General features: G+C 39.6%; 1 protein-coding gene across 1 annotated transcript; it reads left to right on the plus strand.

Annotated features, from left to right (window-relative positions):
• The first annotated feature begins 12,564 nt into the window (after window positions 1-12,564).
• Window positions 12,565-18,815, plus strand: LOC115805408 (transmembrane protein 233-like). The gene is made up of 3 exons (XM_030765983.1): window positions 12,565-12,753; window positions 17,888-18,022; window positions 18,804-18,815. Exons 1-3 carry the CDS (start codon window positions 12,565-12,567, stop codon window positions 18,813-18,815), a joined length of 336 nt encoding a protein of 111 aa, XP_030621843.1.
• Window positions 18,816-19,027: the final 212 nt, after the last annotated feature.

Consider the following 19,027-nt stretch of genomic DNA (forward strand, 5'->3'; position numbering starts at 1 on the left):
GAGACAGGGTGAGTTACGCTACCAAAAACATTTGGTAACAGTTAAGGACTCTTCTCTGCTCATGCTGTTTTGAGTATGGACTCATTGATTTAGTTTATCTACCACGATGCAAGAAACATGCTTATATCTGTATATTCATCCTAAAGCTAGGACACAGTCAGACGTTAGTTGTCTTTTTCTCTTACAGGTTTGTGGCTGAGCCAACGGAGGGAGGGAAAAACTCTGTTTTGAGCATTTATCAGCACTGACGCAGTGGAAAGCTGATATTTTCTGATGAAGATACTGAATTAGCGTTGTTCTCTAGACTAATTCTTCTCCTGTCTGTCTTAGTCCATAAGACATGTTAATAATCAGACCAGGACGTTTTCTGTGTTAAAAATGGTCTCTGATGAGTTCTGGGATACGTATTTTTTTTTTTTCTCCTGTTTATTTTGTTTCATTTTCTCAAGATCGTTTTAATTTGATCTGTATTTTTTTGTGTGTGCGTTCTTATGAAGTTGAATAAGTAAAATAGAGTTACCGTTGTAGATCATCTCTAGAAGTGAAACCACAGACCAGGAGAAAAAAAGACGCCTCTTTTTTCTTCCTTTTTTTTTTTTTTTAGAAAGTTAATGTGAATTTTAAGTTAAACGTTTCCGATGAGAAATGTCTTTTTAACGGAAAGAGAGGACAAAATTGAAAAGGCATGTCAATACGTTCATTTACGTCATTTTGCTGTAGGCTTTATAACAACAACAATAAGGATAGCACTAATAACAGTAATCAGGAGCATATTTCGCATTGTTAGTTTGAACCTTGTTTGTTTGTTTGTTTGTTTGTTTGTGAAATATTGTATATATTGTGCAGGTTCTGGGACCTTTCTCAGATTGTGTTGGGCCCTGAGGAGAATGATCTGTCTTTCTTTAATTTACTAAACGTTTTTTTGCGACCTGTCAGTTTTTATCTGGTGAAAACCAGTCACATCTACAGCTGACAAATAATTCATTACTGTGGAAAAAAAAAAAAAGAGACAAAGTTCAGGCAGTTTTAGTCAGTTAAATCATGCCGTGTAGTTGGAATTATTGATTAGTTATAGATTAAAACAGAAAACACTGTTATTTCACCACTACAGTAGATCTTCAGGGAGTATTTTAACGAAATTCAGTCTTTAGTAAGAGTAACGTAACACTGGCCAGACCTCACTATGATTTCTGTATATAACGGTCAATTTTTAAAACTAACATTACTGACTTTTCACCTGATTTACTTTAGACCAGCTCTGGAATGCTTTCCTTCAGAGTATACATTTGTACGAGTTGGTATTTCTTTTTTTTTTTTCTTTTTTCTTTTTTTTTGTCTGCCCAGACTTTTAAATTTTTTGTTTGAATGTATTTACTTTCTTTTACTTTCATGTCATTTTTTTTTGTTTAATTTTTGGTTTGAAGTGATGTTAAAGACCGATGAAGAACAAACGCTGAGGAAGGGGAGGTTCATCTGCCTCATTGTGTGTGTGTGTGTGTGTGTGTGTGTGTGTGTGTGTGTGTGTGTGTGTGCGTGTGGGCGCGCGCATGTTTGTGGAGTCAGGGTCTAATGTGTTGTGTAGGGTGAGTTTAAATGTGAATTTGTCTTTGTCATGTTTGACTTAACACTTAAACTCTTCCTAACTTCTGATCAAGTGTAGAGGTGGTTTGGTTAAAAAAAATGAAACTGAAATTGGGTCACTGAGTAACAAGCTTGTAACGAAACACAAATATAAAATCTCATGTTTTGGCTGCTATCAATAATTAGGTGAAGATGTATCCATATCCCCCACCCCCACTCCACCCCTCCCGCAATGAATTACTGAAGGCATTAAACGATGAGGAACAGACAAAAAGCTATTTAGGGTGACATTTTATGTCAGAAGGCTGTGTTTTTAAAATGCATCTTTGTTTTCATGAACAAACTCTCTCTTCCTCTCTCACTCTCTCTTTCTCCCTCTCTCTCTCTCTCTCCTTTTCCCTCTCCTTCCCTCCCGCTTTCTCTCTTTCTGACTCTATCACAAACTATTTTTAAAATTTCTAATAAATTATTTTAAAATGTTTATGTTGAGTGCTTTATGTTCATAATGAGTGGTTCTGAGAATGTAATGTAAGAAAGCACATCGTCAGCTTTTTGCAAATCATTGTTAAATACCAGATGAAATGGAGGGATTACTAAACTAATAACATATTTCATGTCATAAAATTAACCAATCATTAAAATATTTTACATTTGCCAGACATAGAACTGAAATTCCGTGAAAACGGACAGAAATAAAACATTCTAGAATAACAATACCACCACGTAGACGCAGTGGAATCAATTTAACAGTACATCACAGCCTAGGGTGAAAGTTGCTCGAAACGTCTTTTCTCGTCATGTTGCTCTATGCGGATGTCCAGACACGTGCAGCTGTCCTCAGCTGCAGAGATCCTCGCGCCTCATGCAAGTTCTGACTCTGCGAACTAGCATTCATTTGTGGTTAACAGAGAGGGGAAAATATGTTTGTAGCAGCGAAATGCAGACACTGGCGCAGCACCTACTCCCTTTCTAGCATCCACCACCCCTTGTTTTACTGTTCACTCTCACCAGTTAAAGAACCCACGCTACCTATCGATTCAAATATGCCAAAATGCACTGCCGATGCACGTGTCACTTAAATCAACAAACCCTGCGCTAAAAGTAAAATGAGAAACACCTGTTTGACCTTCGTATTCGTTCTTGTAAGTAGAATGAAAGCCTGACAGTTTTTGATTCACCATCATTACCAAAAAGTCTTGGAAACCTTCTTACTGTTACAGCAGCGTGAAAATTATAAAGCAGTTTTCGTAAGAGTGAAAATAAGAAAAGTTAAAGACCGTCGTTCCACACGTTTTGTCCGCAAAGACACAATGAATCCAAGCAAGAATCAGCGACGTTGAGTAGACTACTGTCAATCAAAATGGATATTGTACTTAGTGAACAAATCATACCTCTGTGCTCTATTCTCTGCGCTAGGGATTGGCGACAAATGCACTTGGTACGTTTGTCATTTGTACATTTATGCTGTTACAACGTTTACACACGTTCTGTGCTTTACGAACTGAATCCCACCGCATCAGTCACAGCGCGTAAAGCTGAATTTGATGAGACTCAAAGATGGCACGGCACGTGGCATTATTGGTGTTTTTTCTTTTGACAGCATCGCAATGAAACCACTGTAGTGGCTCAAAGCATTGTCGATGTCGACAAATGGTCTTCATGTTTAACCCTTAAAGTTATTTGCCATCATCCATCCTCTCCTCTCTTCTCTTCTCCCTTGTCTTCTCACAGTTAGCCCTTAAATGCGCGTGCACACGCGTATACATGTGTGTACCCAGGTGATGTACGTGAACTTCTTTTTTTGTTTAACCTTCATTTTTCACCATCAGTAGACAGCTATGGCGCATCTGGATGTGGGTGTGTGGGGCTTTTTGAAATCCACCTCCACCAACGTTTCCAGTCTTATCTGTATGGGGTTTTTTATGTAGGCTCTATTATGCTTCAGTTATGTTCTAATTTAAAACAAGTGACTATTTGAATTTCATTGACTACAACCATTGCAAATTTCGTTTTTACTGATACACAGAATGGGAGTAGGCTGACAACAAAGAAAATTCGATCGTTTTAGCGATCTATAGTTTACATTAAATCACTTAAAAATGTTTGTTAGAATGTTGAAAACAGGGTCACAACTGAGAACTAAATGATGGTTTGTTTCAAAATTTTCTCATGAAGTTCAAATGAAATAAACTGAGTGCGCGTTTCAGGACGCAAGTCTTTAGAAACTGACAACGTTTCTTGGTCATAGTGTCCTCCGTTATGAGCGTGGCTAATTCTGAAGTTCCTTTAGATGAAGTTTTGTGGTTTTCTTTTCTTCCTCCTCCTCTCCTTAGTAGGCTGCGTGTTGTTACTAGTCGTTGCAAGCACTAGCCTAATTTTAGCTGTTCTAGGTTTCGATTACTACCGCTGAAGTATTGGTAGGCTACTGGTAGTTGTAGTTAGTGCCGAAGCAGTAGTAGCCGTTGTAAATGTTTTTGTTGTTGTTGTTGTTGTTGTTTGGAATGCAAGGTTTTGTGATTTCTCTGTGCCCATGACAAGTCTTCTGTAATGTGGATGTAGCCCGGTGCGTTATGCATTGTACGCTGTAAGATTTCAGCAGCTTTGAATTCTTAGTGAAATATAAATCAAGTTACGCTTTTGGCGAGTTTATTCCACCTTTCCAGCTTGTGGCTCCGGTATGGTCTCTGGTTCCACTCTGCTCTAGTAACTCTGGGGTATAGTGGTTAGGCTTTAATATTCAACTCTAGGACCTGGGATTCGATTCAAACGTTTTTCAAACGTTTTCAGAAGGGCTTTTGAATTCTAAAGAGTAATTTATTTTAGCTTTAAACAGACACACTAAGATGCAGCCACACCGCTATGCGCATTTTAAGACCTTCCAAATAAATAACAAAAAGAGATAATTGGAATATTAAAAAATGAAAAAAAAAAGTACTTTACAAACAATAATAAGCTATGGTAGAGAACCATTATAGATAGTTCATTTACAGTAATGTTTTCACTGAAATTTGTGATCAGTTTTAATTCTCTTTTTTCATAAAGCGTATAGCAAAGCAAGTTTCCTACTACATTTTGTCTGCAATAAACACAGCTTCATAGCTTACTGCAAATTAGAATCAAAGGTTCGAGAAACCACAACATTAACCAGAAGCCTACTGACTGGCTGTATGCTGTTTTTCAGCTCAAGCTATCGATTTAAACAGGGAAAATAAAGCGCTGTCAAGGTATTAGTTTTATCTGAACTACATTTAGGGTACAGCACCGCAACGTCCTCCGCTGAAGATTCCTCGCGCGTTGGTGGGTGGTGATTCATCGCAAGCTTGATTTCTGCAGCAAAAACACCCGAGGCTATGGTTAAGGACATAACGCTCCCAGCGCACGAACGTATAATTAGCTAAGTTCAAAATTGCTGAGTCAGGCCAAACTATTTTTTGTCAAGAACAGCCTTCTAGCTCATGTAGCTCACTATACTGGCTTGGCTGCGCAATGGTGTGATATGAAAAGCAACATTTAGAGTAACACTTTTTCCCACAATTTTGCGGCTGTCTAGTTATTTCTGAGTAGGGAGGGCAGCGTAAACAACAGTCGTATAGGTGGAGTCGTTTTTCTGCCGTCCCCAACCGGTATGGCTCTATGTATGAAAGTGTCCGTTATTTCCCCAAATAAATAAAATAGTTTTCTCTCAGCATAGTTCGTGTAGACCAGCACCGGTGTATTCAGTAGTGTAGGCTATATAATGATTTAATCATATCGATGAATGTACGTAAACCGTAATGATCATTAAAACAAAGTCTGTCTCAATGAAATTCACTATTGAATTTAGTAAAACTGGAATGTACCTGCTGGCCAGCTTCTGTTCCCTTTAAATTCACGCTTCTGTGGTCCGTTCCTGAAAATGGCATATTTAACAAGTGAATTTTTAAATTTGTTATGCCTCAATATGCTTTAAATATCTGTAGGTGTACCTTCGCAGAATACAAAGACCTTCTTTCATTTTCTTCTAAAAGAAAGAGCAATGAGCACAACCAAGAGAAGGGTACGTTGGCCACACAATAGAACATTGTGAAGACTAAAACCACATAAAATAATTTAAGTTGTTTTTGGAAACTCAGTTTTCAGTGGAGAAAATTGCGTTCTGTGCTTTTTAAAGTAGTCGACATACTTTTGGGACGGTTGGTAAGACAAAATGTTCTCATAGCTGGTCATTTCTTTTCATTTCTTTAAATACAGTGGATGCTGTTAATAAGAAAAACAGTGGTGAAATAACATCAGAATAAATGCAATGAGTAAAACCTACCCATCTTTCCACATTCTCCATATCTGCGTATCACCGTGATCATACAGACCAGAAAAAGCAGCGCTCCACATGAAGATGCCACAAGAACCGGAGACGCCGACGGCACAGATGGTCTCAGGGTTGTTGATGGTACATATGTAGGAGAGGGTATATCGTCTCTATCACCTAATATTTAAAACAATGGACCACATTTTCCATCACTGAAAAATTAGCAGTGACAAAACCAAGATGAGAGTTTTGTACATTTTAAAACACCGTGAATGAAGAATATTAGTATACGTTTTACCGAGGTTGTGCACTCTGTATAAAAAAAAAATTAAAAAAGGAAAGAACAGGAAAAAAAGCCGTGATAACACACACAGGCCTACCAATCCATTGAAAATCCCTTTGTGCATTTAATCTCACTCACCTACAGTAAGCAGGGTGCCGTTTCCGTAGACCGGAGCTTGAAGGATGGGTGTACTGATTTCCACCCGGCAATAATACTTGCCGCTCTGGTTTGTGTGCAATGAATCCAGAGATAAAATGGATGAATGAATATTATTTGTAGTAACATCAACGCGTCTGTAACCCTCTGATACCTTAGTGATATTGTTCTTATACCAAATTATATCAGCTGTTTTTGTAGCCTCGTCAAAGCCTTTAAAATAGCATGTGAGGTTCACACTCGAGCTGACAGATACATGTTTGTCTGGGTCCTGCCAAACAACTAAGCTGGACACCTGCCCTAGGAGCAAAAGAGAAAGAGGTAAATTAATTTTGGGTTGTGCAGCCTGGCAATCAAAATGACAGTTAACTGATTCTTATTTGTCGTTTTTTTAACGAGGTCTACGGAAAAGTAATGTAGTTTTAAATGTTGGGGGGGGGGGCAGTTTTCTTACCAAACATGAAAATGACGAGTGCGATTCTTGGAGAAGACCTGAAGAGTGACATTCCCACACGATTAGTTGAGAAAAGCCTGAACCGAATCCCATAAACTTTAGGATTTTCATTAAGTGAAATTAAGATTGAAATGTATTATTGGAATTGTAATAATGATCCAAATGTCTGCGCTATCTGAGATAAATGCGATATTATTTTGAAAACGCCTCCTGAGGACCACGCTCACAACTCTTCCAAACAAACTGTTACAACTTCTCTTGTCCTTTCATCGTCTTCCGTGGTGTCACCGCATCCATTCGCTGTGAGAGATGGTGAATTTGTTGAGTTTCATTGCGCGCCGTTAGATGGCATTGCACTGCGACCGTCTGTGTCATTGCTTTTGGAGATGTCGTTTTGTAATTACAATCCACTCACTTGACAAGTCGAGGGTATTTTCAACCAAGCGATTATTGTGTTAGTATAAAAAACACTTCTCACTTTATTTGTCATCACGTGCGTGGCCGTCTCCATCGCCCACACTTAGAGAATTGATTCCCTCTGGGTCGCGCTGTTTCCCGTGTTCTGGGGCCTGTCGTGTCGGTACTTAACTATAACACCCTATGAACCTTGCAAATGTCTGAGGAAGTGTGACTTGAACTCTGCTCTATACAGGTGTAAAACGGCTGAGGCCCACATATCTTCTCTTCGCTTTATTAAGACTTATTGCAAAAGCTTCAAGATAATCAAATCCAGTGTACCCTCTCTCTCGGTCTGTCTGTCACACACATGCACACACACACACACACACACACACACATACACACATACACATACAGACACGCAGTCGTCTCGAAACCTTTGTTGGAAGTATATTTTTACGAAAACACATCATTTCCTTTGTGACACGTGAACCAGTGATATTATGAACTCAATTCACTCGCTTTATTTATTTCGTTACTGATTTGTTTTGTTTGTTTGTTTGTTTGCGTGCTTGCTTGCTTGCTTACTTAAATTTTGATCTATCTAAAACTATTTAGATCTTAAATTTGAAATGAATGACACGATTACAGTACCGTAGGATAGATTATTAGGCTACTGTCAGAATATCCATCTCAGTGTAATTACGCAGGTACAGCCATCCACAATAGGCCTATATGTTTTTGTAGCTAAAGGAGTGGATGTCGAGCAGAAGACGACGAGGACCACAAATGGGTATTTTTGCTCTTCATGTGACATCTCTGTAGACAGGGGTGAGTCTGTCAGACTCTAGTGTTTCATAGTCCTACATGTCTAGACGCACGGTCCTTCTCGGCGTTTGGCCGACAGGCGCAAAGTCTTGTTGGTTTACCCGTTACTCTATTTACCATTTCAAGATACATTTGGTCAGTGTGGGGTTGGGGTGGGTGCGCGTTCTGAAATCCCCCTCGCCCAACTTTTGAAACGATCTCGTTTGAACCCATTTCTACACAGCTTATGCCCCAAATTTGGTTTAATATAGAATCGATGGCGCTTCGAATTTCATAGACTATCCGCACGGAGTTGCTTGAACTAAAAGACAGAATGAGTTCAACTGCAATGAAGGCTGATTTCGCATCATTAAAATCTATTTACATGTACGCAGTCTTTAGACTTTTATAATTGTCTTAAAATGTTTAAAATGGGCTCACAACAGAAAAAACAGATAATGACTTGATCTAAACTATTCTAATAAATGCAAATTAATTAAATTGAACAAATACTGGTATTAAGATGGTCAGCTCTTCAGAAACTGAGAAACTGTCTTCGTAATGAGGTCCTCGACGTTAAGCGATTATATACACGAAGCGGATAATTATATAGTTAGTTTAGAGGTTTTATCTGATTCTTTTCTTCTACAATCACTACTTCTTCTCCTACTATAGCACAAGTACTTCTAAAAATAGTAGTAATCGTTGTTGTTCTTGTTGTTAAGTAGCAGAAGTAGCAATTGTGTTTTTAATGAGGGGGGCATATTAGCTTGTATGGTTTGTAAGTGCCTGTGATAAATTTTGCATGATGCGGATGTAGCTATAAGACCCTAGGCCTTCCGGACTGCAAAAGTTTAGCCGTCTGAAACTTTTATTTTAGAAGGTGGTGGCTTGCGTCGACAAATCCATGTTTACAAAACAATGTTTACTGGGCAGCGTACTGGAGGCTAACATATTTTTCAAACGTTTGTTAAATGGGTATTTGAAATCCAAAGAGAAATTTGTTTCAGCTTTGAATAACCACAGCACGACGCAGCCACAAGTCATTTAGTTTATCTTCAGATAACCACTGAATGGTCCAGTCACAGCATTCTGTTTATTAAGATCAACAGTCTGTTAAATAGAGAGATTTAAAATATTCAACAAGGTGAAAAATAAAAACTCCTGAAATAGTATACAAACAGTAATAAGCTATAATACAAAATCATTACAGATAGTTCACTAACAGTAAATCGTTTCACTGAAATTTGTGATCAATTTTATCTCTCAGGATTTGTAAACTCTACATCATAGCCTATCTCCAAACACATTTCCCACTGCATTTTATGTGCTATAAACATAGCAACAAATGTTACTGAAAATTTAAAGTTCAAGAAACCATAATAGCCTATTAACCAGTAAGGGCTGGCTTGATGCTGTTTATTCCAGTCGCCGTCGGGAAAGATGAAGCTCTGTCAATGTTTCAATTTTACGCGAACGTCGGAGTACAGTACCGTGTCTTCCTCCACCGAAGTTTCCCCAGTCGCTGGTGGGTGTTGACTCAGCGTGGGCTCGGTCTCTGCGACATTCTGAAGTAAAAGTCGCTGGTTATGGTTACGAGCATTGCGAGCCCAGCGCGTTTCCACGCCAACGACCGTATAGTGAGCTAATTTGTAAAATTGTCAACTCAGGCCAAACAATATGTGGTATTAAGAGGAGCCTTCCATGTAGCCCGCTATTAAAATACTGGCTTGGACGTCATAAAATGATAAATTGCGTGATATGAAATGCAACATTTCGGAGACCACTCACTCTTTCCGCAATCTTGCGGCTGTCTCGTGATTTCTTAATAGAGAGGGCAGCGTATAGAACACTCGAATCGGAGGAATCGTTTTTCTCGGATGTGTCACCGGGCTGGAAAGGAGAGCAGGCCTACGTATGAAAGTGTCAGTTACTTCTCTGGACAGGAAAAATGTTCTCCAGCGTCACAGTTCGTATAGAACAGGATTCATATATTTCACTGTAGTGTAGGCTATAGCCAAAAAATTAATCATCCCGATCAATGACTTTGGGATTTGCTCAAAATCTAGTCATTCTCTAAAAAACAAAGAATCCGTTTCAATAACATTCACTGTTGAGTTTAATAAAAGTGGAATATACCTGTTGGTCAATTTCAGTTCCGTTCAAACTCGCGGTTCTGTGGTCTCTTCCTGAAAATGGTATATTTACAAGAAATTTTGTAAATAGTTCTACTTCAATAACAGGACTTAATTTTCGATTGCCTTCACAGAATACAACCAACCTCTTTGATTTTTCTCTAAAAAGAATATTAGGTACAAAAAAGGCAAACTCTCTGACAGCACAACTGAACAGAACATATGTGAACTGAAACAACAATAAATATTTGAGTGGGTTTTGAAAGTGCTATTTTCGGTTTTAAAAAATGTGTCTACATCTTTGAGAAAATTCGGCATAGTTTTAGAAAGATTAGTATGACCAAAACATTAACTCGTAGCTATTCTACTCACTTCTGTCCATTTATTTAAATACGGATGAATGCTATTAATATACAAAACAGCGATGCACTAACATCGGCACAGATGTAATGAGCAGAACTCACCCTCTTTTCCACCTTTGCACCATCTGCATATCACCGTGATCATACAGACCAGAAAAAGCAGCGCTCCACATGAAGATGCCACAAGAACCGTTAACGTCGACGGCACAGATGGACTCGGGGTTGTTGATGATACATTTGTAGGTGAGGGTATATCGCCTCTATCACCTAATATTTAAAACAATGGACTGCATTTTCCATCACTGAAAAGTTTCGCAATAATAGCCGTGTTTGAAACAGCAGTAACGTTTCAACCACGACTAAGAGCTTTGTACGTTTCAGTATAGCGTGAATGAAGAATCTTAGTATAAATTTGAATGAAGTTGTGCATTCCAAGAGGAAAAAGAAAAAGAAAAACTCTCAAAACCATACTTTTACGAGATAACAGGCCTAGGCATAGCGATATACACATATAGGCTACCAATCAATTAAAGTAAGGCCAGGCATTTAATCTCACTCACCTACAGTAAGCAGCGTGCCGTTACCGTAGACCGGGGTTCCAAGGACGGGTACAGTGCTTTGCACCTTACAATAATATTTGTCGCTCTGGTTTGTGTTTAATGAATCCAGAGATAAAATGGATGAATGAATATTATTTGTAGTAACATTAACGCGTCTGGCACCCTCTGATACCCTAGTGATATTGTTCTTATACCAGTTTATATCAGCTGTTTTTGTATCCTCGTCAAAGCCTTTAAAGTAGCACGTGAGGTTCACACTCGAGTTCACAGACAAATGTTTGTTTGGATCCTGCCAAACAACTAAAGGGGACACCTGTCCTGTAGGGAGCGAAAGAGAAAGAGTTAAATTCATTTTGCGTTGTACAGCCTTGCAAAACAAAACAAAACAAAACGAGACAAAAAACGAAGGCCTAACTGATTTTGCTTTGTCACTGCTTCATCTAGGACTGGTTAAGCTACATGAAATTGTTGGAAAATAAAAAACAGTCTTCTTACCAAAGATGATAATGATGAGAACAAGTATTGGAGAAGATCTGAAGAGTGTCATTTCCACACAGTTAATCCGAGGAGTGAGCCGGTACCCATGAAGTTTAAGATTTTCATAAAACATTTAATTATGAATTTCATGAATGATCCAAATACCCGCGCTCTCTGCGGTAAATACGATATTTTGAAAATGCCTCCGAGCGCCTCGCTCACAACTCTTACATGTAGACTGCTACAACATTTCTTCCCGTTTCATCGTCTTCCGAAACAAACGTTACCGCATCCGTTGTCTGCGTGTGAAGACGAGTTTGCTGTGACTCTCATCACGCGCCGCTGGATGACATGGCACTGTGAGGAGAACAGATAGCGTCGCGCTCGCTTTTGAAGGTGTCTTGCAATTACAACCGCTAAGTCGACCCACTAAACAAACGTTACTGTTCAAGTACATTTTGTCAAGCTATTTTTTAAGTTTAAAAGTCACAGTGCATGCACAGCCACCTCCATCGCCTACACTTACAGTCATGATTCCCTCTGGGTTGCGCTGTTGCCCATGTTGTGGAAGGCGTAGTGTCCCAAGGCTAAGCTATCGCGGCCTGTGAGATTTACAATGTTTGACATAAAAAAAAAATGTGATTTGAACTCTGCTGAGGCCCATAGACCCTGTCCACACTTTATTACAACCTATTGCACAAGCAGCAAGAGAACCCCCCCCCCCGCCCCATTCTCCCTCTCTGTTGCTCCTTGCTCCCTCTCACACACATACACACAGACACACACATCTTCCCTCTCTGACGGGAGATAGTGTTCACCCCTTAAAGTAATTGGGTCATTACCTTCCTCTGACTCACAGCTCTCCTCAGCCCTGACTCCTCGTACTGCACCCCTCCACTTGGATCTTCTCTTCTCTTCTCTTCTCTTCTCTTCTCTTCTCTTCTCTTCTCTTCTCTTCTCTTCTCTTCTCTTCTCCTCTCTTCACAGCCTTTCATTTCTTGTGTGACTAAGCCCTGATTAAGCCCTTAGATCACAGTGAACTGAAGACTTAGCTGAAAATTCGTGATGAGTCCTGGAGCCTCACAGTCGGAAGAGAAAACCAAACGTCCTTTGGATGGGAGCGCGGGAAGTTTGGGGAGGGGGATTGAGGCGCAGGGGCCGCCCCCCCTGAAAAATTACATTTTCCTGACCATTTTCACCTGCTTCTGTCCTGCGTGGCCAATCAACATCGTGGCACTGGTTTTCTCCATAATGGTAAGCATGTGTGAAACAACACTGTCATTTCCGTCTGTCAACTATGTGGGTTTCTATCTTTGTTTGAAGGTCTGGGATTAAACCTTTGTCATTAGATTAATTCACATGGCTTCTATATTGATTTATTCACATAAAGTATTTCATATAAGACTGTAGAAACATTATATTGTATTGATATAGATTGGGAACTCTGACTTATTTTAAAGGTTTGTACAGAGTTAACAAAGCCAAGAAGTTGGTTAGAAAGCATCCATCCAGGCTTGAGAACTGAGCAGCATGCATATGGCTCAGTTACTTTGTGTGACTGATGTCTGATACTTGTGGCTATGAAATCTGACCAAAGCTCACAGCTTCAGTGGTTCACACAGTGCGACCCATGAGTGATATAAATAGACAGGTCATATCCGTCCAAGTAGACATGTCGGTTACAGCTGCGCACGCAAGCCAGAAAGCACAACATGTATACTCGCTTAACCACATGGACACATTGACGTACACCCAACGCTCCTGGTGGTTTAATTTTCTGTCCCATAATTAATGAATTTTCTGACTACAAATGTTTTAGTGTAATGGTTGGGACTTGTTTTGGCTTTGTTTGTGTTTAAGAGTTTAACTGGAATTGCTGGGAACTAAGTGGAGAACTTGGGAACTGGCGCAAGAAGGCAGTGCGGAGTTTGTGTCACTGACAAACTGTGAGAAAACGGAAGTGAACGTGGATGCATCTGTGGTTCTTATTAAAATGTACTTGCAAACTTTTTTCAAATTCATGACACTGAAGCGGTGTCATAATCACATCCTCACTGGCTCTACGTCTGCAATATTCACTTAGTCGTAAACCTTTTGTCCTAAAATCGTTCAGTTATTTTTCTCAAATAGAAACATCATTGGCATTCTTGGTATATGGTGAATTTGTCATCTTTATAGAGGGATGATCTGATTTCTATCCAAAGTGAAAATATATTTGGTGGTATAGTGCATGTGTAGTTCAGTTCCATTTCAGCTGTGTAGTGCAACAGACGCTGTCATAAAGCAGGGTGCTAGGCCCAGGACCCTGAGGTGGTAGCTGAAAGTAAAACCACCTATGACTATGAGAGTGACAAACATTGAGAGGAACCAAGACTGAGAAATGGGGAAGCCAGTTCTCTTCTGGGTGGCACTGGACTGTTATAAAATATTTATTAATTTATCTTTAGGGAGTAAAAATATAGAAAAAGTTAGGAGAAATTATAGAAATGCCAAGAAGACAGGGTGAAGTTTTGAGTTTATTACGGATAGGTGGTAATGTACTATGTCATGCACCACAGGAAAAAGGTATGAAATTTATATATGGGCAATGTAAACCCAAGCCAACAAAAGAGGTCATTAGAGCAAGTCAATAGTGCAGACACTAGGAAAACTTTTGGTAAATCTATGAAAAATCCATCAGAAATAAATTCGAACCTGATGTCTTTCAAAGCCATGCAAAGACACACATGTGTATATGTTCTTCCAATATTGTAATAAAGTAAACATTAGCAATACAAAAGCAGCATTAAAAATTAGCGATTAAAATGACTGTAGATAAGTTGTATAACAGATAAACTGAGAATATTTTCTTTATGAATATACCACGTACTGAGAACATATCACATATCAAATTGTACTTCGTTTTGAGTAGGAGGCAATGAGCGTAGACGCCTAGTAAGCACGCTGGTATCGAATATTGACATTACTGTCATGTGTGCTGCGTGAAAGCCACTGCCAGTAACCAGGAGTGGGGGCACTGACTTTGCCTTCTTGCCCCTCGTGGTACTTGGAAGTTTCCAAACCAGAGTGTGTGACTAAGAGCTTGTCTTATCTCATTTATCTATTCCAACTCCTGCATCAGTCTCACGCGAAACACGTCCATCCAGCCTGGCCGCAATCCCCGCTACACACAGTGGAAAATATTCAAGGTTATTATCATTCCAGATTTTGTTTTTCTTTAATTCAAAGTACATTTGCCTGAGAAAATATCGTACAGGCATACCACATTTCATCATGTGACAAAAATCTACACGTGAGTCCAAATATGTGCACGTTTTGTTTAGTCACTGACACATTTTTTCACATGAGAGTCTCATGTGAAATCTAAGACACACATACACACTCTCATTTTTAGAGGCCACAGGTACATCCACAAATAGTGTGAGTTCTGGGCAAAGTTCACATTCTGGTTTACAATTTGGGTATTGCACCTTTTTTTTTCTTCTTCTTCTTCTTCTTCTTTTTTTTTTTTTGACTCAAACCACAACGTAGAGCTAACATGACTACTACACTAAAATATCAAAAACCCCAGTGCTCTTCATTTACTCAGCCTAAGGCCTGCTTCATCTCCTCGCAAAGGTAAAGGGGTTTTAAACCATTTGTTTTTTCGTCCGCAAATTTCAAAACTCTGATATTTCTGCTTGTATTTCAAAACATGAGAAGCTTGTAACACAATGCTACGATTTAAAAAAAAAACAACAAAAAAAAACGTATGTGAAATAGTATCTATATATTAAAAAATGTCAACACATATATACACATGAAGATGCCTAGGGACAGAACATCAAAATGAGTTGCTACTTCCTTCTCCAGAACGACCACAAGAAACGTTAACACGTTAGTTCAACACGTTAGATGCGCTGGAGTCGCAGCATCAGTATTGCGTGCGTGGTTGTGTTTAATGCGGACCGTCATCCAGACAAACTCTTACACCTCGTTTGGGTTGATATAACGCTCTCGTAAGGGGTGTAATCACACTCTAACGGGTCTACAGCTTGCAGTCTCGCACAAGAGCTGCACCACAGTCGTGAGGCCTACACGTTATTCTTGCAAAAACATATTCCAGTCTGCCGAGCGTAGATACTACAAAACTCAAGAAACTTGTGTGTAAAGTCAGTATGTGGGCCCGGTCCTTATCTGATCTTGAACGTAGAATCTCGGTGAGTCAGACTATTGCAGTGAATCCTCGTCTGGAAACCCAGCCTACAGAGTTTTTGTGAGTGCTCAGTGCTTGTTTAATGTTGTTGATAGAGTTATTTTGGGGGTTTTGTTTTTTTTTGGGGTTTTTTTTTTTTTTTTTTTTTTGCTGAGCATGCTCTTCATTTCCCACTTGTGCCTGTCTGGCACATGCTTGACATTTCATCTGTGGTTTTGGTGTCAAAAAAACATTTTGGGATCAACTGGAGACTGTGTGTGTTCGCACGTACGTGTGCGTGCATGCGTGGGTGTGTGTGTGCGTATGTGTGTGTGTATGTGTGTGTGCGTATGTGCGTTTATTCAGAACGTCTAGATAAATGACTAAATGACTAATACTGAGCACCAGGAAAAGCTTATGGCCACATTTGTAATGCATTCCTATTCAGGCTTCTATATGGTGATTTGCAAACCCACTAATGACATTTCTAATCTTGTAACCACTAATAAGTTCTAATTACAATAATAGCTTTGCACTGAACTAAATAAGATTAGAGCCAAACAAAGGCTTGTGAGACAGTTAGAGTAACTTGATACATTACATTTTCCCACAAAGTTATTAAACAGGCATCGAGCCTCTGAAATAAAAAAAAAGTGCTAATCCTTTTTTTTTTGCCCACAAATGAATAAAAGATCTATTTTATTCTGCTCTGTTTTCTTTTTGGGTTTTTTTTAATGAATCACTCATATTGAAAGCTGAAGCACGCAAGCACGAATGGGACAGGACTTGTGTGTAGGGTAGGGTGCATGTCTGACCTGTACAGCAACACCTTTGGTTTCGGTTTGAGTGTGCAACCAACCACGCTCTGAAGCCTATACACTCAGTCAGACTATAACAGCCAGAGACAATTACAGTCTCCCACGCGAAGAGCAAATCACACCATACACTGCCTGCCCTCTGACATACTGTCCTTATGTAAATACAAATCAATAATATTTCGCTACAGCCACAGAGGGGGTGGATTGGGGGGGAACCGTGGTATATAGAGGGAGTAACTCAGAATGTAGGAAGGGGATTTTTTTTTATGACACATTTGTTGAATTCACTGATTTTTGGATTTGTCATAACGCAGCAGACCCACGCCTCGACATACGTTCCGCGCATCCACGCGAATCTTCATGATTTTCATTTTTTCCTGTTACTTTTTTCCGGGCCTTCTACAACGATACCCGCTGTTTTTTTTTCTATCAGACCTGTTGCTCTGTTTCTCCCTCGCTGTCTCAGCTTGTCCTTTTTCGGTCAGTTCACTTGTAATCAGTGTTTGATATCTCATTGGTCGGCGGCTGCTAACCACATGGGAAGTGTCTTTAGAAATATATATTGTGTCACTGTGAAGTTATGTTGTTCGGTGACATCCCACCAATCTTGTGCAATGCTGTACTTGAGTCTTGGTCTTGGCAGAGTTATGAGCAGAGTATATCACCCTTTTTAAAAGAGGTAATATCGCAGAACCAAAGCAGAAGAACATATCACTTTTAATGACCACTGCAATTATTATGAAGATGTTTGGACCAAAATCTGCTTTCTTAGCCATGATGTGAGATATTTACTTGAAGTTTAAGGGTAAAAAAGAGAGAGAGAGAGAGAGAGAGAGAGAGAGAGAGAGAGATTGGGTTGATTAATGGAGTAGTTGGGGGGGGGGGGCAGGGCTTTTAAAGAGTGATAATAAAACGCATTTGGATGTCTGAGTCCAGAAGCCCCTCCAGAGCCTTGGCTGTAGCGTCTCTCTGATGTCTGAAATTGGGCTGGCATCTTCACTATGTGCTCTGAGGGCGTTTCTGTTTTATGGTCACAGAGGAGCACATGCTGCCATCCGATATTCGCTCTGTGACCTGACTGGCTGACAGTTCTATCCAAAAGATGTTTATGTAAATATCATGAAGAAAACACATGTGATATTTAGCCTTATTTACAGAATCTTTGACATGCACAGAACGTGATGAAAGTCTGCTCTCTTTCTCTTTACAGGTTTTCCTTACTGAATCTGTACTCAAATATCATCCTTTCTCTGTTTCTCTGGGTTGAGCCCTGTTTTTTCAACTTCCCTAAACATGCTGCCTCTGTAGGTGTTTATCTTTTCACTACAACATGTTTATCACATTTCCTTCTTTCTCCCTCTCTCTCTCTCTCTCTCTCATTCTCTCTCTCACTCAGTCTCAGAGTAGTTATGATGAGGAAGACTATGAAGGAGCCCAGCGGTTAGGGAGGAAGGCCCTTCACATGGGAATCGCCTCCATGATCATCGGCATTCTGATCATTATGACCTTCTGCATTGTTCACTTTACCACGGTACATGAAACACACACACACACACACACACACACATACACACACACACACACATACACACATAACAATAAGATTATCACTGACTATTTTCTCAGACATAATGTATTACATCACACTTATCCAAACTCACTGTATAATGTGTGATTACCACAGCCTGTCACCTACACACAGAGTTTTTTTTTTTCTCATTCCAGTATATCATTTTGTACCAGTTGTTTTATCAACCACCGTTCAACACCCACACGCAGTGTAACCACAACATGCAATGCCAGTGTGCAACCCTCTCTCATTTGCACATGCCAAGCAATACAATTCAGCAGAGCTTTGGCATACTTTACATCTGTTACATTACATGGTGATAAATGAGGTCGTTTAGCATGATTTTTGCAAAAAGCAATAGGTGCTCAGAAGGCCTTTCTTGATTTCTTTGTGTTTTGTTTGTTTTGTTTTGCTTTGTTTGCAATGTTCCCAGCGTGTAATATGAATATCCAATGGAGAGAGCGCTTCCAGAAAACTGTCAAGATGGGAGAGAAACCACCATTCCATCTGTCCACCCGTAGACTGGCGGATATAGAAGGACATCAGGGACGATCGGAAGGGGGGGGGGGCCTTTCTTATGCCCCCCAAAAAAAACTGAGTGCAAGTTTGGCTCCTTCTACCAGTTCAGTTCTCTGTCTACACTTCTTAGATATTTCTGTCACCTTGAGAACATTGTGTGCAAACGTTGTGTCCACATTTCTTATTGAAACAAATTGTGCTTTATATATTTTTGTTTTCATAGACACAGTATTAAGAGTCATATAGTGTAACTACCACGGCAACATGTGAAGGGGGTATAGACGGGATTTCATAAATCTACAGGTTGCTAATTTTTATTACGTCTTTTTAAACACAAACACTAGCATGTTAGAAATGTGTGCTTTTCTTTATTCTAATCTCACGTGTAATGCACCGATCCGTTCACAAATCCGCTCAGCGCCTCTAACCGCGTGGAACGGTTCGACA

Source organism: Chanos chanos, chromosome 1, assembly GCF_902362185.1.
Source record: "Chanos chanos chromosome 1, fChaCha1.1, whole genome shotgun sequence".
NCBI lineage: Eukaryota > Metazoa > Chordata > Actinopteri > Gonorynchiformes > Chanidae > Chanos > Chanos chanos.

Bases quoted from the DNA above. Each gene is read 5' to 3' on its own strand.
- LOC115805408 (XM_030765983.1), top strand. From the start codon at position 12,565: ATGAGTCCTGGAGCCTCACAGTCGGAAGAGAAAACCAAACGTCCTTTG. The intron at 12,754-17,887 runs GTAAGCATGTGT...TCTCTCACTCAG, and splicing joins CACTGGTTTTCTCCATAATG to TCTCAGAGTAGTTATGATGA.